Source organism: Bos javanicus, chromosome 14 (assembly GCF_032452875.1).
Source record: "Bos javanicus breed banteng chromosome 14, ARS-OSU_banteng_1.0, whole genome shotgun sequence".
In the NCBI taxonomy this organism is placed as follows: Eukaryota; Metazoa; Chordata; class Mammalia; order Artiodactyla; family Bovidae; genus Bos; species Bos javanicus.
This window is the reverse complement of record NC_083881.1, coordinates 30,617,978-30,641,613: the sequence shown is the minus strand read 5'-3', so window position 1 is coordinate 30,641,613 and position 23,636 is coordinate 30,617,978. Positions and strand designations below refer to the sequence as shown.

Sequence of the window (23,636 nt, the reverse complement as noted above, 5' to 3'; positions counted from 1 at the left end):
GGTTTCTCATCGTGGTGGCTTCTCTACTTGTGGTCCGGGGCTCTAGGTGCACGGGCTCAGTAGCTGTGGCTCATGGACTTAGTTGCTCCACAGCATGGGGAATCTTCCTGGACCAGGGATCAACCCGTGTCTCCTGCATTGACAAGTGGATTCTTTACCACTGAGACACTGGGGAAGCCCTTTAGTCTGCTTTTAAAAAATGATTTGTGTTATATTGACCCTTAATAAAATTGCTGTCATTTTAACAGCAACTATCATTTGCTTGTACTTTACAGTATCCAAAACGCTACCCCATGCACAGCGTGTACTTTTTTATTATTATATGACTATATATGGTGTAAAGCACTCATAATATTGCCTAGCATACAATAGGCACTGTGTCAATGTTTGTGAAATTTAGATTCCATTTTCTTTAATTTGAGTCATTCAGTTGTAGAATTTTGAAGCTATGTGGACGATCAGAAGTGAGTGCATGTGTGCTAAGTCGCTTCAGTTGTGTCCAACCCTATGGACTGCAGGCTGCCAGGCTCCTCTGTCCATGGGGTTCTCCAGGCAAGGATACTGGAGGGAGTTGCCATGCCCTCCCCTCCAGGGGAATCTTCCTGACCGAGGGACCAAACCCACATCTCACGTCTACCTGCATTAGCAGGTGGGTTCTTTACCACTAGCGCCACCTGGGAAGCCCGGACTCTCAGAAGTAACCTGCTCCAAACCAATCATTTCACTCATGTGGAAACTGAAACCTAGCTGAGTTAAGTCACTTTCTCAAGTCATTTGCCATTTAGCATTGATGCCTCACATATAGCCAAGGTTTCTGAGCTCTTGGGTCTTTGCTACTCCAACCAAATAGCTGTGATTTGCTTTAATTTGAAAAAAATGTATGTGAACCACTTATGAACTAAATATATGCCTCTTCACAAAGCTACCGTGCTGAAAGCTGAAGGTAGGCTTTTACAGGCAAGAAACCTCAAATTGTTTCAGAAGCACATTCATTATAATTCTTTTAACAAGATTCCCTAAGTGCTTACTGGGTATCAAGCATTGTAAGATCAAAACACTTGTCATACTTTCCCAGCGTTCAGGTGGATGGGAGGGAAATTATTGTACTTTCTACTTTCTAAGAGGAAAACCTCACTTGTTTTTTGTTTTTTTTTTTCTTTTTCCTCTTGCTGAATGTGCCTTTATATAATTCTATGTAAAATATGTAAGAATTAGACAACTCTGTTTCTGAAATGGGAAAAATACATGCTTATTTTTTGGAATTATGAAAATGGTACTTACAAAGTTTTAGAAATTCACTTAAGATGTTCAGGTTAACCTAATGTCATATTCAAATGAGAAATAGAAACACTCCATGAAGTTGAAATTCTATTTTTCACACATACTCTGAGGTAGAAGAAACACATGAGATATTAGCATGGTCAACCCTCCATCTTTCTGGGCTATGAGACTTTCAAAGTGCCGTGAAAGTCAGTGAACACCAAACACTTCAGTTTATCAACTTGCCCCCTGAGGCAATTAGGGAACAGGTGTATATACTATGGGAAAAAAAAAAAAACAAAAACACTCTCAGAGGCCACCTTGCTACTGATAGTGATTGCTCTGATGTCACATCCACTGTGCCTTTGTAAATGTGGACCTGGAACGCTTTCAGCGGAGTCTTTCTAGCAACCTAAAAATGGAATGCAGAACATGTGAACCTCTGCATTATCAAAATGCTGGCAGACAGCACACTGTAAAGGACAGCTGTCACATGCAAAAGCATGGCTGCAACCGTGTTTCTCTCTTCTGCACACGAAATAAAGGTCCCCACCTCAAAGATTTCTCCTTGTTTTTGTCATAGCTTTTCATTTATTTGAGGAAAAAGACGTGTATCTTTAAGCCCAGTTCCAGGCTGAGTACCTCCCCCATTTTTCTGTGTACTAACTGAATCAAGACGTATACTTTCCAAACTTTCAAGATTACTTTTACAAATATTTTGGACTTCCCTGGTGGCTCAGATGGTGAAGAATCTGCCTGCAATGTGGGGCACCCAGGCTCAATCCCTGGGTCAGGAAGATGCCCTAGAGAAAGGAAGGGCTACCCACTCCAGTATTCCTGCCTGAAGAATGCTATTGACAGAGGAGCCTGGCGGAGGAGTCCATGGGGTTGCATAAAGTGACACAACTGGGCAACTGACACTTTCACTTTTTCAAATATGATGCCTGTGGTTCCTATGAGTATAGTGTAGTGTGGTGTGGTGTGTGTGTGCATGCACGCCCACACATATGTGTTTCTGCATGAGTGTGTTTAACAATTGAAGTAACTTCCATCATAAATACACTAGGCGTTGGCCTTCAAGCATTTTCTGATGCAAAGCCTCTGACTGCAACTTGACCTTCCTCCTGGTTCTGCCAGAGACAGTAACATTTATATTTATTTATATAGAAGAACAAATTAAAGATATTTGTAATACCTTAATGAAAGTAGAAATTCATCCCAGGACTTCCTTGGTGGTCCAGTGGTTAAGACTCTGTGCTTCCACTGCTTTTTGCACAGGTTTGATCCCTGGTCTGGGAACTAAGATCTCACATGCAATGTGGGGCAGCCACAAAAAAAAAAAAAAAAAAAAAAATCCATCCCGTCTTTAGAGAGAAGTCAGTATGGGTAAAATATACCAAAAAGGGGTGAGGATATAAAGGGAATACTATTTTGCTCACATGGAAATGATAAAATGATAGGTAGACTATTTCTAACCAATGCCATAACATCTAGATGAAAAGAAAAAAAAATCAAGTCATTTGGTTTCTTCTTTAGAAGCAAGTAGGTAACCTACAAATTTTATCTTAAAAACATTGTTTAGATGTTGCCTTTATAGACATATTAAAATTGACAGGCTCTAATTTTTAGCCATTCTTATATTTTAGTGCAAATAAAAAATAAGATGTGTGGCTGCAAGGGGGTGCTTTTTCATGGAAAAAAAAATCAACAATAGATGATCATATACTAAAGAGTAAGTAGATAGCCTGTCAATCAAAGCAGAATTATTAGGTTTTATCATTAACTTTTCATTCAGTCAGTCAGTTCAGTTCAGCTGCTCCGTTGTGTCTGACTCTTTGTAACCCCATAGACTGCAGCATGCCAGGCCTCCCTGTCCATCACCAACTCCCGGAGTTTACTCAAACTCATGTCCATTGAGTTGGTGATGCCATCCAACCATCTCATCCTCTGTCGTCCCCTTCTCCTCCCACCTTCAATCCTTCCCAGCATCCGGGTCTTTTCCAGTGAGTCAGTTCTTCGCATCAGCTGGCCAAAGTATTGGATTTTCAGCTTTAGCATCAGTCCTTCCAATGAATATTCAGGACTGATTTCCTTTAGAATGGACTTTGCAGTCCAAGGGACTCTCAAGAGTATTCTCCAACACCACAGTTCAAAAGCATCAATTCTTCAGCACCCATCTCTCTTTATAGTCCAACTCTCACATCCATACATGACTACTGGAAAATTTACTGAAGATTTACTGAGCCCAGCCCTGCCCATCAGAACAAGACCCAGTTTCCCCCTCAGTCAGTTTCTCCCACCAGGAAGCTTCCATAAGCCTCTTATCCATATTCATCAGAGGGCAGACAGACGGAAACCACAATCACAGAAAACTAACCAATCTGATCACATGAACTACAGCCTTATTGAACACAATGAAACTATGAGCCAAGCCGTGTGCCTTGAGGGTCCCGTGAACAGTATGAAAAGGCAAAAAGATAGGACACTGAAAGATGAACTCCCCAGATTGGTAGGTGCCCAGTATGCTACTGGAGAACAGTGGAGAAATAACTCCAGAAAGAATGAAGAGACAGAGCCAAATCAAAAACAACACCCAGTTGTGGATGTGACTGGTGATGGAAGTAAACTCTGATGCTGTAAAGAGCAATATTGCATAGGAACCTGGAATGCTAGGTCCATGAATCAAGGCAAATTGGAAGTGGTCAAACAGGAGATGGCAAGAGTGAATGTCGACATTCTAGGAATCAGCGAACTAAAATGGACTGGAATGGGTGAATTTAACTCAGATGACCATTATATCTACTACTGTGGGCAAGAATCCCTTAGAAGCATTGGAGTAGCCATCATAGTCAACAAGAGTCAGAAATGCAGTACTTGGATGTAGTCTCAAAAATGACAGAATGATCTCTGTTCATTTCCAAGGCAAACCATTCAATATCACAGTAATCCAAGTCTATGCCCCAACCAGTAATACTGAAGAAGCTGAAGTTGAAAGGTTCTACGAAGACCTACAAGACCTTCTAGAACTCACACCCAATAAAGATGTCCTTTTCATCATAGGGGACTGGAATGCAAATGTAGGAAGTCAAGAGATACCTGGAGTAACAGGCAAATTTGGCCTTGGAATACAGAATGAAGCAGGGCAAAGGCTAATAGAGTTTTGCCGTGAGAACACACTGGTCATAGCAAACACCCTTTTCCAACGACACAAGAGAAGATGCTACACATGGACATCACCTGATGGTCAAACACTGAAATCAGATTGATTATATTCTTTGTAGCCAAAAATGGAGAAGCTCTGTACACTCAGCAAAAACAAGACTGGGAGCTGACTGTGGCTCAGATCATGAACCCCTTATTGCCAAATTCAGACTTAAGTCGAAGAAAGTAGGGAAAACCACTAGACCATTCAAGTATGACCTAAATCAAATCCCTTACAATTATACAGTGGAAGTGAGAAATAGATTAAAGGGATTAGATCTGATAGACAGAGTGCCTAAAGAACTATGGATGGAGGTTTGTGACATTGTACAGGAGGTAGGGATCAAGACCATCCCCAAGAAAAGAAAATGCAAAAAGGCAAAATAGCTGTCTGAAGGGGCCTTATAATTTTTCCATTGGCTCACCTTTTCCCCTGGCATTTATTCCTCTCTGAAAACAATCTTATTTGTTTGTCTTACTGTCTAAACTCCTCCTCTGGAATAAACCCTTCTTGAGAGCAGGAACATTTTTTCTGTTTATCTCATCACTATTTCAAAGCATTGTGTGTCAGAATATGGTATACAATGTACACGTGAGGAACATGGTCTGAACAACTGGATGAATGAAATATGACTTGTATTTAGGAGTCCTCAGCCCTCACAAGTTTCTATTAATACCGTGTTCTCTTCCACAGGCATGTATTTAAGTGGATGCTCAAAATCTCTTCTTCATTCAACACTCAAAAGAAAATAGCAAAAAATAGCTAGGAAAAAAAATAGCTAGGCAATTACAGGGACAACATTTAACTCAGGACAGGTTTGCTTTTTTAATTTGTACAATAAGAGATGGGCTTAGATGATTGCTAAGGTCCCTTCTGACTCTGCAGTTCCAAAGGCTCTACAACTTTAGGTAAATGTGGAGATATTTGGAGTCTTCAGACTGTGAAGTGCCTCTTTATACATAGAACACTTTTTTCCACATGGGGCAAGTTTCAGAATGATCATCAACACCACTGAAATGTGAATTATACATTCTAGCCCAGTGACGTCAGTCCCAGCTTGGGACTGTGCCATGGCCATGACAGAAAAGCCTAAGACCATTGTGTCTACTGCTCTTGCCATGTAAGGCGCATGACTCTGTGACCAAAATAGAGCTGAAGATAAGCTCTGAGCCCTCCACTTGTCACTGAGCAACTGTGACTCAACCCAGCCCATTCATATCTCCACCACATTCCTCAACTTTCTAGACACCTTTGTTCAAAACAGCGGCTCTGGGTCTGGAAGGGTCCACCTAGCCTCATTTGACATACAGTACCTCCAAATTACCTTCATTAAGCCAAACAGGATTTCATTCCTTCTCCCCTCGACACCTGCCCCAAATTAGACAGTAGGTTAATCATGCTCAAGAAAAACTATATTAAAGTAGGATGATTCTCCTGAAGAATTCAAGGCCAACCCCTCATGGGTAAAGCCCAGTTCTGGTCATGAGCACATGAGAAGCCCCATAAATGCAGACTATAGGATGATAACCCTGGTCTCTGAAAGGCTTCCCTAGAAAAGGGGCAGACAAATTAGAAAACCACGACCCCTCGAGGGACATAAACTGGTGTTCAGCCTCTCCCCCACCAGCTCAGCACCTCTGTGAAGTATTAGCAGAAGAACTCTGTTCAATGGCCAGGGGTCTCAGGACACCACATGGTGTTGCCACCCACTTCATGTCGGAAGAATAATTATGCTATAACTTAAGGTGTTCCTGGCATTAGAGGTTTTCTGGGCTAGGCCAGATCATTTAGAAGATCTTTGAGAAACCCTCCAAAGGCTGAGGGTCAGGTGTACCAGCCCTGACTTGAGACCCTCAAGTCACTGAAACCACAAGACCAGCTCAAGCCCAGCCAAGCAGCTGTTTGACTCACTCTAGTCTGCTGTGGAGAGTTGGCACCTTTCCTGGAAGGGGCCCAGCCTCCCTCTGTCGCCAATATTTCAAGTTATCACAAAGCCGCAAAGCATAGAGCTAATATCTACTTCCATTCATTTTCAGTTTTTCCTACTGCAGGGAGTTGCTTCACCCTGCCATTGTAATTGGTCAAGATCTTGAAGCCTTATTTGAACACCATTTAAAAGATGCTCAAATGATTATTAGCATGATTAGGTGAAGTGTGCTCTTTCCAAGCAGAGTGTGAGAACAATACAAGGTAACACTTTGGGAGCCCCCAGCATGTGCCTCTTATCCCACTTAGTGATCACAGCAACACTGTAAAGAGTTTATTAACCCTCCTGTACCAATGAGGCAGGTGAAGGACTGGAAGCAGAAGTAACTGCCCAAGGTTATATCATTAAGTGGCACAGTTAAAATTCAAACCTCTGAAATATGTTCTTCAAGCATCTGTTAGGCTGCTTTAAAAATTCTGGCCTGCTTATTAAAATGATTGTTATTATATTCATTACTTCATATTTGTAACTGCATGGACATTGTCTCAAAGCTGTTCAGGTAAAACCACTGTTTTGTAGGGACTTCTCTGGCAGTCCAGTGGATAAGACTTTGTACTTCCAATGAAGTGGACATGGGTTCAGTCCCTGGTCAGGAAACTAAGATCCCACATGCTTGTGTGGTGCGGCCAAAAAAAGAAAAAAAAAATCACTGTTTTGGAAATATAATGGATTTGTCATTGTAAAATCATTGGAGGATTTTATTAAAGGTGGTAGTTTTCAGATACCGGAAAAGCTCAAGATCAAATATTTTTAGCTGTTTCCCCTAGATGGGCATCCACATAGAACAAGATTATTTCTAGCCTGGCTGCCTGAGGAGGGCTAGTGCAAATAGTCTGCTCTCTTGGTTTTCTGGTGACCCTTCCAGTAGTCATGTATGGATGTGACAGTTGGACCATAAAGAAGGCCAAGTGCCGAAGAATTGATGCTTTTGAATTGTGGTTCTGGAGAAGACTCTTGAGAGTCCCTTGGACAGCAAGGAGATCAAACCAGTCAATCCTAAATGAAATCAACTCTGAATATTCATTGGAAGGACTGATGCTGCAGCTGAAGCTCCAATACTATGGCCACCTGATCCAAAGAGCTTACTTATTAAAAAAGACCCTGATGCTGGGAAAGATTGAGGTTAAGAGGAGAAGGGCATGACAGAGGACAAGATGGTTGGATGGCATCATCAAATCAATGGACATGAGTTTCAGCAAACTCTGGTATATGGTGAAGGACAGGGAAGCCTGGTGTGTCCATGGGGTCGAAAAGAGTCAGACACAACTGAACATCAAAGAACAACAGGATAGATGCCTTTTGTAAAGACAAGGGGGAAGGAACATTTTCCAGGAATAAGGACTGAAAACCAAGCACATGTTTCTGGAAGCAGAGAGCTCCTGAGGCAGTACAATTCTCCATCCCCCACCAGCAGCCCCCTCCCCTGTCCCAGTCCGTCCCAGAAGAGCTCCAGGTCTGGAGAGGTAAATACAGCTTTAGATCATGCTGGCTTGTCTAGAACAGCCCAGAAGGCCCTCCAACAACCTGCCATCACGAGCTCTGAGAATGTCTCAGAGCCAGGAGGACTAAAAAGACCATAGTTCCTCCATCTACCTTCAGCCCACAGCAAAAAGGGAACGCCACTCCCCACAATGAAGTTCAGACTGCCCTTCATGACTGCGATCCATCTGAAAGCCACTCCTGTGTCCACTCAAGCTCACATCAGTGGCACACGTGATTTGTAAAGCAAGAATCCCGAGTGGGTCTGACTGTAAGCTCAGCATCTCAGGGGCTGGTCCTAGGCCGGGTGCTTGCCCAGCCTAACCCTGCAAAACATTACACGATTAGGGACAAAATTAGACATCACAAGGAACCTGCTCAAAGGGCAGGTGTCGTGGCCCCACAGGGAGAGGGCGTGTAATTAGGGAAGGATGGTGCCCACCCCCTCCAGGAGGAAAACCTGCCGTCAAGTCTCTCCCTGCCCTCAGTGTCCTCTGACGCTGTCTGAATAGAGCGAAGACCTTTGAACTTGCTCAAGGGCAGTGTGTCACCCAGGGCTTTTCTTGTTTTTGTTTTCCAGCCTCAACATCCAGACAGAAAGCCCATTCCCCTGATGGAGGTCTCTGATGAAGGTCTGAGTAGAGATGGGTATAGAGATGAACTCACTGCCCACAAGCAACACACTCCTGTTTATAGACTCAAGACTCAGGGTGGTACCATACTAAGTGCTGATTCATGGCCTAATGATAAAGTCATATTTGGCCTTTTCTGGGAATAAGGAAAAAGGGAAAAAAAAAAGTTTGTCCATTTTAGAATCTCTGAGCTCTTCAACAAGAGGAAACTTTCCTTCTATAAACCAGTTCCAAATCCATCATGAGTTTTTTCAGGAATATGAGTATGGAGAAGAGAGGATCCTGATTTCAGTGATGTGTAAATCTAAAATGAGATGATGTCCTGGAGTTATCCAGGAATAGGCCTTTATCTTTTGATAGAATTCACCTTTCAAGCAATAAAATGGTCAGATTAGGGTATTTATCAGGCGCTCTCTATATGCCAGGCACTGTGATAAGCACTATGCTTATGCTTATTTAACTTTTCATGGTTAAACTCTATAAAATGGATACTTTGTTCTGTTTTCCCAGGAGAAAACTGAAGGAATGAATGTACATGTGAATGGATCTTAAAGCATAATGTTTAGTTTTAAAAAAATTAAGCAGAATGAGAAGTACAAAAAATACCATTTATAAAATTAAAAGACATGCATACAGCAATACACATTTTGTAAGAATACAGGTGAATGGAACACTGGGCTTCACTGGTGGCTCAGCAGTAAAGAATCTGTCTGCCAATGCAGGAGATGCAGGTTCAGTACCTGGGTCAGGAAGATTCCCTGGAACAGGAAATGGCAACCCACTCTAGCATTCTTGCCTGGGAAATCCCATGGACAGAGAAGCCCAGTGGGCTACAGTCAATGGGGTTGCAAACACTGGATACGACTTAGAGACTGAACAACACCACCATGCAGCTCAAATCTGCACGCGACTTTTCTTAAGTACCAAACAGCATTTCTTAAGACCATTTGGATCCCCACAAAAATTTTTTGCTTTAACAATACTCATTGTCATTACCTGGAAATTGACTTTTTATTTTAAATTTGGCCATGCCATGTGGCAGGTGAAATTTTAGTTCTTGGACAGGGATTGAACTCAGAACCCCTGCATTGGAAGTTCAGAGTCTTAACCACTGGACTACCAGGGAAGCCCCCAAATTGATATTTCTGTAGCTAACCCTTTAAAATGGGGTTTCCCAAGAAACACAACATGTAACCACCACATTGATGAATGTGGTAAAATCTGCTTTGTTGCCTCATGGGGTATCTTCTCTTCCTGTGCCAGGAGGTGAATATTTTAGAGACACATCAGGAAGGAGGTTGGGCTGCCCAGGTGGCTCTAGTGATAAAGAACCCACCTGCAATGCAGGAGACATGAGACATGGGATCAATCCATGGGTCAGGAAGATCCCATGGAAGAGAGCAAAGCAACCACTGCCTAGAAAATCCCATGGACAAAGGAGCCTGGTGAACTATCGTCATAGGGTTGCAAAGAGTTGAACATGACTGAAGCAACTTAGCATGCACGCATGCAGAAGGGAGGTCATTCTATACCTCCCTTCTGAAAGACTGAAATGTTGGAGCAGGGATTTCTAGGATTGTGTCTGCTGCTGCTGCTGCTAAGTCGCATCAGTCGTGTCCGACTCTGTGGGGAACCACAAAACCCCAGGAGCTTAGGCGTGGCTTACCCTCCCTTGAAGCCACTTGACTCACCTCAATCGTCTTACAGGTGCTCTCCAGCTGGCTGATCACCCCCTGGACCCGATCGTTGCTTCCCACTAGGACAGCAATGCCATCACTGAGCTCGGACTATTGGAGAGAAAAGAGGGATTCTAGTCCTCCACTGATTATGGGTTCATCTTAGTACTGTTCTCATGAGTTCTCAATCTAGGGTCCACCAATGAGGAACAGTGAGGCTGAGCTCGGACTATTGGAGAGAAAAGAGGGATTCTAGTCCTCCACTGATTATGGGTTCATCTTAGTACTATTCTCATGAGTTCTCAATCTAGGGTCCACGGAACCCCCTAATGAGGAACAGTGAGGCTGAGAGGTCTGAGAACCTCCTAATCTTATAAATAAAATCCTGGAAGGATGGGTGTAGAAATGCATTTGTCTGGGAAGAAGCTTCACAGTTTTCCTCAAATTCTTAATGAAGACGGTGACCCTGCCAAAAAACATTAAGAACACTGAATTATAGGCCATAGACAGCGAATAGCACATTCAAGCTAAATAATTCTAAGAACTGTTTATAAATTGAATGGAGACCGATATGTGACATCAGGGGTCCAACATGAATTATTTGGACCTTTAATTATTTGAATTATAGTGCAGCTCAGGATCAGTTTTTTTTTTTTTTTTTTTTTTTAAGATTTACATATTTATTTTTGGCTATGCTGGGTCTTTGTTGCTGCATGCAGGCTTCCTCGAGTTGCCACGAGTGCAGGCTACTCTTTGTTGTGGTGCACAGGCTTCTCATTGCAGTGGCTTTTCTTGCTGCAGAGCATGAGAAGTAGTTGTGGCACATGGGCTTAGTAGCTCCACAGCATGTGGGATCTTCTCCAACCAGGGATCGAACCCATGTCCCCTGCACTGGCAGGTGGATTCTTAACCACTGGACCACCAGGAAGCCTTCAGGATTAGTTTTACTAGGGAAATATTTCATTATTCACCAAATACCTGTGATGCACCCTTCTCTGTGCTAGATGCAAGCAAATACTCATATACTAAACTCAGTCATTACAGATTTGAAACTAACATTGCACTGTTTCTAGGGGAAAACATTTTTTTAGCTTAAAATTCCTCTCAGGCTCTTTTGACCTGAAGCGATTCCACTATTCATACTTAGGGAATGATGGGACTCAGGAATCCTACATGCTTGGTCCAACTCTGCCTGTAGCTTCTCTGTGATGTTGGGCAAACCATGTAATCAGTTTGGACCCTACTTGTCTCACACATAATGTGAGAAGACTGGACCGGAACAGTGGTTGTAAAACATTTTAAAGCTGCAGAACCCTTTTTCCAAATGGGAGCTAATATATAATCCCAATGGATCAAATAATGCTGCTCTGGCCAAACAGGAGCAGAACGGAAGTCCTGTCAGCCTGCCTCCGTCCATCCCTTGTGGTCTCAGGGCTCTGAGGGGAATGGTGTGACCCAGGTACCATTCAATTCTAATAGGCTGTGACTTTGGGGAGGAGCAGGTAAAAGGAAAAGGCGTGTAAGTCATAAGTGGATAGAACAATATAATTGTATAGCTATTTTGCTAAATCCTGCTTCTTTAGCAGTTAGTACTCACTGGTTGTCACCCAACTGGTGTCACCCAAAGGTTTGACTTCCAAATTTGATTCCCGTTCTATATTTGGTCAGTAAAACACTAACTGTGTAATCTGTGATTCTTAGAGGAAGAAGCTGAGATATGGAGCTGCTCAAATCCTAGATGCTAAGACTCAGCCACAGCTCGCTGAGCCCACAACCCCTCATTCACTTGCATCAAATGGGTAAGTTCCTACCTGCCTGTGTGCTGTAGGCTGGCAGGTTAGAGATAAGCTGGGACACCCCATATTTGCTCATAATGAGGGCGTGATGCTGAGGCCCTGGAGTAGGGGGTGCAAGGGTGGCATGTGTCAGACCCAAAGGAGGCCTTCTGGGCTGACCTAGGGGGTCAGTTTAACCCAGGCATGAGGACTAGCCTAAGGAAACATTTAACAAAATGCCAGTCATTGTAACTCCACCATCTAGGAATGAGGGAGAAGAGGCCTTGAGGAGGGCCAAAGGAATCTTTGGTTGATGAACAAAGAAAAATATTCTGAGACTGGAGTAAGAAGTTATCCTTTTATTTCCTATGGGCTAAACCTCAGTGTTTGAGCAGCTTGAGCTGGGACTGGGCCCCATAATAGTATTCATCTTAAACCTGTAATGGTGGAAAAATAGCGACCTTTCCCCTCCACACCCCTTCCTGACCTCCTGCACCCTTCCCTCTCTCACCTTCCCCTCCGTTCTCCGGGGCATGCAGCAGTCCTTCCGGCTCTGCCAACACCCCCCTCTCCCCCGCAGCCTCGGGGCCCTATGGTCCTGCCTGTGGGCCTCTCTCCTTCAATCGCACTTGGAAGGCGCTTTGGAGGAGGGACAGGAGGGCGTGTTACCTTCTGCCTCTGGAACACGTGAGTGAGGGGAGCCACCTGGCAGTCCTTGTGCGCCCCGAAGACCTTACACAGAGAGCAGGTGGGCACTTCGCAGTTGAGACAGTAGATGTTGATGCGCTCGTCTTCATGCTCCTCACACATGGGCTGGTCGGACTTCTTTTCTGGTCTGGGAGGAGGTAAGGTGGATGAATCAGCTCAGGTTGCAGCATAGCTGAGCGTGGTTGGCTGAACCTCCCTCCCCACCCCCAATGCCCATACCCCCAGCAACCCTACACCAGCGACTACCAGGACCCCTCTCACGTGCTCAGAACCCTCCAAATTCCCTATGGGTTTAGCAGCAGCGTCCTGACTAATTAACCAACTTAACCAGCCTTGGGGTGAGGACATGGAAACTCGGACTTGTAGCTTTTGCCAGTTTCTGTGGTGTGAGGGCTTCCCCATGGCTGATTTCAAGATTTAAAAACCAGCTAGTGCAACTCCTGCAAGTTGAGCACTGGATTCTTTTTTTTTTTTTTTGACTGGCGACTCGTTTCATATATATTATACATGTTTCAATGACATTCTCCCAAATCATCCCACCCTCTCCCTCTCCCACAGAGTCCAAAAGACTGTTCTATACATCAGTGTCTCTTTTGCTGTCTCGTATACAGGGTTATTGTTACCATCTTTCTAAATTCCATATGTATGTGTTAGTATACTGTATTGGTTTTCTTTGTGGCTTACTTCACTCTGTATAATAGGCTCCAGTTTCATCCACCTCATTAGAACTGATTCAGATGTATTCTTTTTAATGGCTGAGTACTGGATTCTTAGGCGCCGCTTCAGCACCAAATTCACGAGTCTCTCAAAAGACATTTTACAAATCCAGGTAAAGAGGAGGCAGCTGAAAACGAAATCTTAAGTGTGTACTAGCTCTGAGGCCCATCTCCCCACCCTTGTGGCCTCTGGCCCCTGCAGAAGAAATGAGAGGTCTAGGCTGGGGAAGCCCAGATCTCTGATCATTCACCTCCGTGCTGGTTGGAAGTAGTTGTATGTAAGAGGGGAAAGGTCAGCGAGTGCTTTGTTAATTTGTTTGGGTCCCCTCCTACCATTAGCCCAAAAAATTAAATTTATTTAACTTCCTGAGGACTCAGCAGTGGTTAAGAGTAGGTAGTCTGTTCTTAGTGGATGTGAACAATTATACTGGATACTTGAGGCAAAAAGGAAAATGTAAAATGCTGTTCTGGGATGTGGTGGTAAACTGGAAGTGCAAATTTCACAGATAATTCCCAACTTTCAGTTTTCCCAATAGGTCAGCACCAACCAAAACTTTTCAGAGCTGCCAAGGTAATAATGGGGCATTGGATTTGTATGTACTAGTGAGAAAATGACCAAGCTATGAAGAGGCAGAGAAGGGTAGTGACAAGCCATTGGTGCTTAAGGATAAACTGTTGGCTGCAGAATCACCTGGAGGAGCCCAGGTTCATACAGCCGTATGCTCTCCTGACCATCAGGGAGGCTTAGGTGTTACATCAAGATCAAAATTGCGTCATCTATGGTGTTTTAGCGGAGAAGGCGATGGCACCCTACTCCAATACTCTTGCCTGGAAAATCCCATGGTTGGAGGAGCCTGGTAGGCTGCAGTCCGTGGGGTCGCTAAGAGTTGGATACGACTGAGTGACTTCACTTTCACTTTTCACTTTCATGCATTGGAGAAGGAAATGGCAACCCACTCCAGTATTCTTGCCTGGAGAATCCCAGGGACAGAGGAGCCTAGTGGGCTGCTGTCTATGGGGTCACACAGAGTCAGACACGACTGAAGCGACTTAGCAGCAGCAGCAGCAGCATGGTGTTTTAGGCTCCCTCTGGAGACCATGGTGGGGAGTCCAGCCTACTGGAAGTAGAGGTGTAGCCTACTTATACAAAATCTGGAATTTGGATATGACCTATCCAAAGCCTGAGGCTGTTAATAGTTTTCACAAGTGTTTGAAAAATTTAAATACAAGTTCACAAGCTTTCCTCATTTTCCCTAACACATGATTATTTAGAAGCATCTCAGATTTGGGACAGAATTTTTATCTTATTGAAGTATATTTGATTTACAATATTGTTTTAGTTTCAGGTATGTACAGCAGAGTGATTCAGTTTTATATGCATTTTTTCCAGATTATTTTCCATTATAGGTTATTACAAGATGCTGAATATATTCCCTGTGGTTTTCAGTAAATGTTTGTTGCTGATCTATTTTTTGTATCACAGTTTGTATCTGTTCATCTCATACTCCTGATTTATTCCTCCCCCTTTCCCTTCCCCTCTGGTAACCATTAGTTTGTTTTCTATGTCTGGTGTGAATCTCCTTCTGGTTTGTAAAGGTGTGGTTTATATGTAGATTCATTTATATTATTTTTTTAGATACCACATATGTGATAACATAAAATGTCTTGCTCTGTCTGACTTACTTCACTAAGTACAGTATTTTCTATGTTCATCCATGTTGCTGCAGATGGCAATATTTCATTCTTTTTTATGACTTGAGTACTGTCCCATTATGGGGCTTCCCAGGTGGCTCAGTGGTAAAGAGTTTGCCTGCAATGCAGGAGACGTGTAGGTTAATCCCTTGGTTGGGAAGATACCCTGGAGAAGAGAATGACAACCCATTCCAATATTCTTGTCTGGGAAATCCTATGGACAGAGGAGACTGGCAGGCTATAGTCTATGGGGTCACAAAAGAGTCGGATATGACTTAAGCGACTGAGCACGTATGCGCTATCCCATTATATATATTATTGTCTGTTTCCTCCAATGGGATGTGAGCTCCAAGAAGGCAGAGGTCATGGGTTGTCTTCTTTTGCTGGGTTCCCAGTGCCCAAAACAGTGCCTTGCATAGAGTGGGCACTCAGTAAATATTTGCTGGATGTATGAGTGAGAGGTGGAAGGGAATTTGCCAGTATTCCCCATGCTTTAAAGTAAAACGGCTCCTCTAGAGAAGGCATGTGAACAATGGGGAGAGCTTGGTCACTTGACTCTCCTTACTGACCAAGGAAGAGACCAGACAACATCTTGAAGACTCCATTTCTAAATAACAAAGGTGGGACTTCCCTTGTGGTTCAGTGGCTAAGACTCTGTGCTCCCAATGTAAGGAGCCCAAGTTCAATCCCTGGTCAGGGAACTAGATCCCACGTGCCTCAACTAAGAGCCTCCATGCTGCAACTAAAGATCCTGAGTGCCACAACTCACACTTGGTGCAGCCAAATAAATAAATATCTTAAGACTAGATGACAAAGGCCTCCAGGGGTTAGCTAGAGACTAGGAGTGGTGATTTGGTCTTTGCATCATCAAAGGCCTCACCACCTCTAAAACCTTCCCTTCTGTGTCTCTCCACCTCAGAATAAATGTCAGCGAGAGTCTGGAGCACATTTCCTGGGAGATGGTACTGCTGATGCCCTTCCCCTGAGACATTCCCCAAAAGTGGCCTTTGTCCCATGTGCTGTTCCGAAGTCAGCAGCTGTGATCACAGATAATGTTGTAGAGCTCAGACATTTGCAGTGTGTGCAATATTGTGGAAACAGCCACAGCCTCTTTATGTAGTTGTTGATTGAGATGACTTTTTCATTATGCAATACAGACCAAGGACTGCCTACAATATTCCTTATTAGGCTTTTCTTGTTCAGAGTGGCTACACAGCCTGAGGGGCATCCCCCACTTACACCTGGGTGTGGAAGGAAAACATTCAGACACCTCACAACACGTGACAGACTTGGGACCAACATGGCGCATAGAATAAAGATATAAAGGCAACTTCATGAGGTGAGCGTGGCCAAGCTCTTAGCTGTGGTTTGGGACTCAGAGCCAAATGCCGGCTGTGGGCCCCCTACTGTTCCATACAAACTGGTCTCTGAGAGTCTGTAGCCTTCTCCCTCTGCTCTCTGGGACTTCTGGGACCATCCTGGAGTTTCCTGAAGGATATGCATCTGGTGCTGACATTTCAGGCATCACCTTTGGAGTCAAACTGATCTCAAAGCTTAATTAATCCCAGTTCAGTTTCACCATGTGGTGGCTTTGGGGCCTTAGGCAAGTTCCTTCAGCTCTTTCAGGCTCAGCCTTTCCTCATATCTGAAAATTGGACTAAGGATCTTCTAATTAAATATGCCAGGATAACATAGGCATTTACTTATTTACATTTCCTGCTGAAATCCCACTACAATGAGAGTAAGGGAATAAAAAGGTAGAAATCAATAAGGACAAAAAAATGAGCAAGGTGACAGCAAAGAAGAAATGGCAGCCAAGTGCTGGAAATTGTGAACATCTGACAAAGAGAAGTCACCTGCTTGAACTGCATCTTAGTTCTGCCGATAGCCTTCTTGAGAGAAGCAAGCAGGAAGCAACCTGCCTCAGTTTTACAGGTTTCCCTGTAAAGGCCCTGGGACTGCAGAGTCCTGGTACCCAGAAGGTGAGAGTGTGGGGAGGGCTGAAAGGGGGACTTTTTGCACACTTTAGGGGATTACTTGAGGATGTGCTCCACAAAAACAATAGAGTAAACCAATAAAGGAGATGACAAAGGATCCAGGAAACAAGGGATTCATCCCAGGGGAAAGTAAAAGTATCATAGAAAGTGAAGCCCAACCACGAAAGGGTTTAGCCCTCGTTGTCTTCAGTGAAGTCAGTAAGTAATGTCTAAAACTGAAAAATCCAGGGAGAGGAGCTACTAGCAGTGGACACAGGGCTCTAGGTGATAAACAGCAGAAGAAAAACGGAAAGAATTAAACATGGCTGACTCTGGGAGGTGAGGCTTAGCGGCCAAGAGACCGTAGGGCCAGGAATGCTGCTTTCTTCAGAGGCTTTGTAGTGCTACTAGAATGTTTAAAATTATGCATATGCACAGAAATTGCTTTGAGTTGTCCTTGCTGTTGTTTAGTCGCTAAGTCGTGTCCAACTCTTTTGTAATCCCATGGACTGTAGCCCACCAAGCTTCTCTGTCCACGGGATTCTCCAGGCAAGAATACTGGAGTGGGTTGTCATTTCCTTCTCCAGGGGATCTTCCCGACCCAGAGATCAACCTATGTCTCCTGTGTAGGAGGCATCTCTGGCATTGCAGGCAGATTCTTTACCATTAAGCCACCAGGATAAAATATTTAAAAATTTTAATAAGGTGATAATAATAATCACTACAACCTTAGGAAGCATCACTATGAACAAAGCTAGAGGAGGTGATAGAATTCCAGCTAAGCTATTTCACATCCTAAAAGATGATGCTGTTAAAGTGCTGCAGTCAATGTGCCAGCAAATTTAGAAAACTCAGCAGTGGCCTCAGGACTGGAAAAGATCACTTTTAATTCCAATCCCAAAGAAAGACAGTGCCAAAGAATATTCCAATGTCAATAAATGTTCAAACTACTGCACAATTGCACTTAATTCACATGCTACAAATGCTAACATCTCCTCTTCTCTGGATTATGTAACAGTTATGGTTATTATTCCACATCATTCAAGCTCTCACTGTGGCAAATAGCAAAACAGAAAACTGTTGCAATAAGTAGAATGTGTAGGAAGATCTATGGTGTTGCTTGTTCATCTGGCACTTCAGGAGCAACTATTCTGTGCAAGGCACTGTCTCGGACACTGAATCAGATGGTATATAAACAGCCATAATAATCAGCTGGTTATTAATTGGCCAATTAACTTCTTTAAGAGACAGTGTACCTTTTTTAAGAGACAGGTACACCGTCTCTTAAAAAAAAAGTAGATAGATGTGTGTATCTTAAAGTAATGAAATAAAAGGAGATCAGATCTTAATTATAACAGTGGTGCTTTCCTTCTCAAGAGATTTTGGAAGCCAGGAAATTGCTGACTCAGTCTGTCATCGGCAACTCTTCCTCCCAGTGCCATCTATATTGTGGCGCTATCTAATTTAGTTTTGAATCTTAAGCAGAAATGAATAACCATAGCGATTATAATAATTATATGTTCTATTTATGGAACAGCTTTCCTTCTAAGAGCCCCAGGCTCTTTGAGCCTGGCAGATGTTCCATGAATCTGTGTCTCCTACTAGGAAGCACAGTGAGGTCATTTCTAGATGGTCCCAGTATCGCTATCAAGCGTTGTGGACCAGACTAACTTGTGTACAGTTGAAAAAGGGCCCTTCACACCAGGCCTTCTAGGAATGGACTCCCGCAGTGTTGTCTCTAGGAAAGGAATTCTATAGCCAGTGTGATTCGATGAGTAAAAATGCCCTTTTCAAAAAAAATAAAATGACTGATGCAGATGCTGCATGTCAATAAGCAGGTACCTGCCAAGCATATACAATAAGAACAATCTAGAGAATAGGGAAACATAACCTGAGCTCCATTTTTTTTTTTCCTCCCGTGTCTCTAAATTCTTAAGTTGCTAAAGCCCGGAATTCTGCCTTGCTTTGCTACTTCCCAGAGTCAATACCATGACTAACTCTGTTAGAGGGTTTTGTTTTTATTATTATCCTCTAGGTAGTTCAAAATGAGACTGTCTGAACTAATAACGGCTGACTTTGGAAGATGCCATTTCTGTTTCATTTTCTGTAGAGTTTTGTACTCTAGTTTGTTGGCTGTGTAGACTCTGGAGCTGTAAAGGACCTGTGACATGCAGAAACATCTACAAGGGACAGTAGTACAAGGTGTACTCCCCTGGTGGCTCAGATGGTAAAGAATCTACCTACAGTGCAAGAGACCTGGGTTCGATCCCTGGATCAGGAAGATTCCCTGGTGAAGGGAATGGCAACCCACTCCAGCACTCTTGCCTGGAGAATGCCATGGACAGAGGAGCCTGGTGGGCTACAGCCCATGGAGTCACAAAGACTCGGACACGACTGAGCAACTAACACACAGTACAAGGCTGGGGTGGGGGCAGTATTATGCCTCTTTCAATAATACCGTCTGAACTAGATTAGTGTTAATGAGTTACTTCAGTCTTAAATCGATACAAAGGCAGGGGCATCAGTTTCCTCCTCTCCTCCCAAGAGGAACTCTCACTCCCACTGGGAAAAACTGACTTGGAAAAACATTTCCCCATAAACCAATTAGCTCATGATTGGTGAATAAGCATTCAGTATCTGCTGCTGCTGCTGCTAAGTCGCTTCAGTCGTGTCCGACTCTGTGCGACCCCATAGACGGCAGCCCACCAGGCTCCCCCATCCCTGGGATTCTCCAGGCAAGAACACTGGAGTGGGTTGCCATTTCCTCCTTTGGTAGAGTGACCCACTAAAACAAACAATAAAAACAAGCGTCGAGCGTGTCTGACACACGGATGAACCATACCTGGTGGACTCCTGCTTGTAGATGTCGATGATGTTTTCCACCAGCAGGTTCCTCTGAAGCCCATAGATCCCGTGTCTGTCCAAAACCACTTCGTGTCTACAGGATGGGCAGCGGAACCGGCCCCCGGAGGCCACAGTGGTGCCTCCTCTTGTGGGCAGGTATGGGTTAGAGGCCTGTTCTTGCCAAGCAAGAAAAGAGGGATTGAGTAGTGCCGTAGGTAGCTTTCCTCAGGTTTTCTCTCCCTCTCTGTCACTACAAACAATATCAACTCTCTTGCTAAAGATCACCCCACAGGGCTTTATGAGCAAGTGGTTGGCAAGTGGCCAACATGGTCCAGTGCGGTGGACCATTTTCAGCATAAGTTCTTTTCCACCCAGCATTTTCATAACCAAAAGTTCCAGCTAGAAACTCCAGTAATTCATTTACTGCCCAAGATTTTGAAACAGAATCCATTTTTTAAAACAAATATGATTCTTAGTATTGAAATAAAATTAGATTTGAGAGCAGAAGGCTGACACCAAAGCACAAAGCAAATCACTTTAAAAACTTTTTTTTTTTTTAAACAAATGCAACGTTATAAAGCTTTCTAAAGAAATTCACCTCAAAGTGAAGCACTGGGTTTGGAGAAGAGGGAAACCTTTTCTACCATCTGCATTCCCAACAAACCTACCTGGAAAATGTCACTGGCACATTTCCTACACAGGTTGTGCTGGCAAGGGAGGATGACCACAGGCTTGGTGAACATCTCTAAGCAAATGGGACAAATGAGTTGCTTCTCCAAGTTATCCATGGTCTGCTGCTCTTTGGAAAAAGACTTGTAATTCAAAGATGCGCTCATCTCCTGGCCGTCCCTGTGTGCTCTGCCAGGGAAAGGCTGCTCCGAACAGCTTCTGCAAGTGATACCTGGAAATAATTCCAAGGATTGGGTGATCAAGTGTCCTTTGCGTTTCTTTCGGCGGAGGACATTGTTTCAGACCCAGATTCACAGTGGCCCTCGAGCTGTTTTTAGCAGCCGTGGGTCACGTGATAGCAGACTGACTTGTCCATATAAGCCAGTGACAGCAGGATAGATTCTGACAGGTGACAGAGAACAGGGGCCAGCATTCCCTCCCCAGGGAGTGAAGGGAGTGGGTGGGAGGGAGTGTTACAAACCCCATTTAGACGGGGTTATAAGAAGAGGTGAAGCCGACAGTTGTCAACAACAAATGCAAATGCCCTCTGTGAGCGCTCAGGAAGGACTTGGTGATGGGCTTCCAGGACTGGGGAGAATGTAGTCCAGGAGTCTCACTGTGAAACCAGTGCCCTTTCTGCAGTGAGACTTTAGGAAGCAAGTCACCAAAAGTAGCATGATCACACTGTCTTCGGTGAAAGCAAACAGAACAGGCCTTGAATATCATTATCCTGGCTTCACAAGGGTAAGCGACTAAAAAGACTTGCTTAGTGGTAAATATTTCATTTTTGTTAGGGTTGTGAAATGGGAAAAGTTCCAACTTAAAAGCTGATTTCAAATCTTTTCACCATATAACTATTCACAAAATTCTAAAAGATCTAAACACCAGTTGATGATTCAATTTTTTTGTTGTTGTTTTAAGTTGTATAATAAAGCTTTAGGGACTTCCCTGGCAGCTATTGGTTAAGACTTCAACTTCCAATGCAGTGGGTGTGGGTTCGATCCCTGGTCAGGGAGCTAAGATCCTACAGGCCTCATGGCCAGCAAACCAAAACGTAAAACAGAAGCAATATAGTAAAAAATTCAGTAAAGACTAAAAATGGTCCCCATCCAAAAAAAAAATCTTTAGAGAAACCCAAAAAACAAAAACACCTAGTATGCTCCTTTCTCTCCCCTTTTCCTATTCCTCTTTAATCACATACCCATCACCCATACACATGCCCCAAAACACAAAGAAACTGACAGTCTTTAAAAATGTAAATTTAGTTTGCTCCCAGAACCAGTAACGAGGTAGTAAGTGGCACATGGGGTAGCAGACTCATTATTTTATTTTATTTTCCATATAATGGGGGATAGATACCAGCACCATTTTCAATGGAAGTGAAGATAGAGTCCTGCTTCCATACCTGGGTTTTGTCTGGTCTGAAGTACCTACACCCTTTTGCACTGGTCTTATTTGCCAAGTTGATTTTTTTTTTAATGATAGTTTCCCTGGTCATTTCTGATCATTCTTGGTTTGCTCTTAACTCATCAATATCAGTTCTGATATTTGCCAGGATTTTGTTAAACAACAGTTTCTCCTATGTGGTTTATTTGAATATTTAAAATCAGATCAAAAATGAAATAAGAAATACATGTCTATTTTTTTATGTAATGAATTTGCTGCTTTATTTCTGTTTGATTTTAAAAATCACATACAATGAATACATTTGTTAACACAGCCCCAGTGTGCACTTAATTACCAGTAAGGAGTAGGTTGTTGTGACTGGTTCTGTGTGCCCTTAGTGCTGTGTGCACCAAAAGCTTATTGAGAATCTAATAAGCTCTATTAGCTAGTAATAAGTTATATGGATTCACAAATGCTTCAGGGATCTTTGGAGAATTTTGTTACTCCTTTTAATTTCTATTCAGCAACTATAGTGAAGAAGGAGATTGGTGACATATTTTTAACTGAGCTAATTCAGTTCACCTAGCCTAGGCAGTTAACTGCGTTTATTATTACATGGGCTGTGGTGTTCTGAGCATAACATAAGAGCTGTTTTCTAAGAAAGATGAAGTTTATACTGTAAAAGTCCTTGCAACTCTAGGAAAAGCACTTTAACAATATACACTCTAGCCAAGCCTATCTCTTTAAGAGGAATTCATTCTTTTGAAAAATATTCGTTGAGTGTTTATCATGTGTCTTGAAAGACAAACAAGATACCAGTCATTGTCTTCAAGGAGCTCAGTTTAACAACTAATAGAGATAAGATGAATATATACAGAACCACAGTACAAAACAAAATGTGACAAAGAAGTACAGAATTTCAGGGGAGTCAGGAGGGTTTCATGGGTGGGGTGGATCCACTGAGGCACCAGGACACCAGTGGGTGTGTCACTCTCCATGGGGCGTAGGTGGGGCTTCCAAGCAAAGGCACAGCCAGGGGAGCCGGGACTGTTCAGAGCCTGCGATGCTTTGGGCTGGAGTGCAAACATGCTGCCAGCGCACTGGCAGCTCATGAATAGTGAGCTGGAGAGTTTTTAACACGTAATAAATTAGGCACCAGGAAGTCATTGAGAGCGCCTCGCAGGGACGGTTCCCCAAGAGAGCTATGCTTTGGTTAGGTTCATCTCACAGTAGTAGCTGGAGTATCTCATGCAGCCAGGTCAGCATGAAGGTAACCCTGCTAAAGACCAGACAGAACATTGTTGCCAGTAGCCTAGGTGAGAGGTCACGACACCGGCACCAGGCAACGGACTGCAGTGGGGAAGAGGAAATGGACTTTGGTGGCTGCAAGAGTAGAATCCATGGGGGTGACTCAGACGCCGGAGCCAGAGCCACCATGAGGATTCGGAAAGAGGCTGCACAGTGAGTCAGGAGGGCCAGCGCCCACGTCCACCTGGCCTGGTGATCCTAGAAAAGTGATCTCACCCTGGCTGGATTTCAGTTGTTTTATCTTTTTCATAACCCAACTTAGCATCGTGTGTAGGAAAAAACACTCTGAAACTGCATGGACTTTGAGAATCCCCAGTTGCATTCTC

At 43.5% G+C, this 23,636-nt stretch overlaps 1 protein-coding gene across 4 annotated transcripts in view; it reads right to left on the bottom strand.

The window, feature by feature from the left end:
* The window catches only part of TRIM55 (tripartite motif containing 55), a 58,103-nt gene that overhangs the window by 23,894 nt on the left and 10,573 nt on the right, over positions 1-23,636 (bottom strand). For 2 of the 4 annotated variants that reach the window (XM_061438872.1, XM_061438873.1), the window contains exons 1-4: positions 20,616-20,955; positions 19,946-20,118; positions 12,681-12,846; positions 10,252-10,347 (exon numbers count right to left, since the gene is read on the bottom strand). In XM_061438872.1, the coding sequence (XP_061294856.1) occupies positions 10,252-10,347; positions 12,681-12,846; positions 19,946-20,118; positions 20,616-20,783 (603 nt within the window). In that variant the 5' untranslated portion in view covers positions 20,784-20,955. Of the gene's footprint in view, positions 1-10,251; positions 10,348-12,680; positions 12,847-19,945; positions 20,119-20,615; positions 20,957-23,636 lie in introns of those variants that run through there. The other 2 variants (XM_061438870.1, XM_061438871.1) reach the window with 2 other exon arrangements.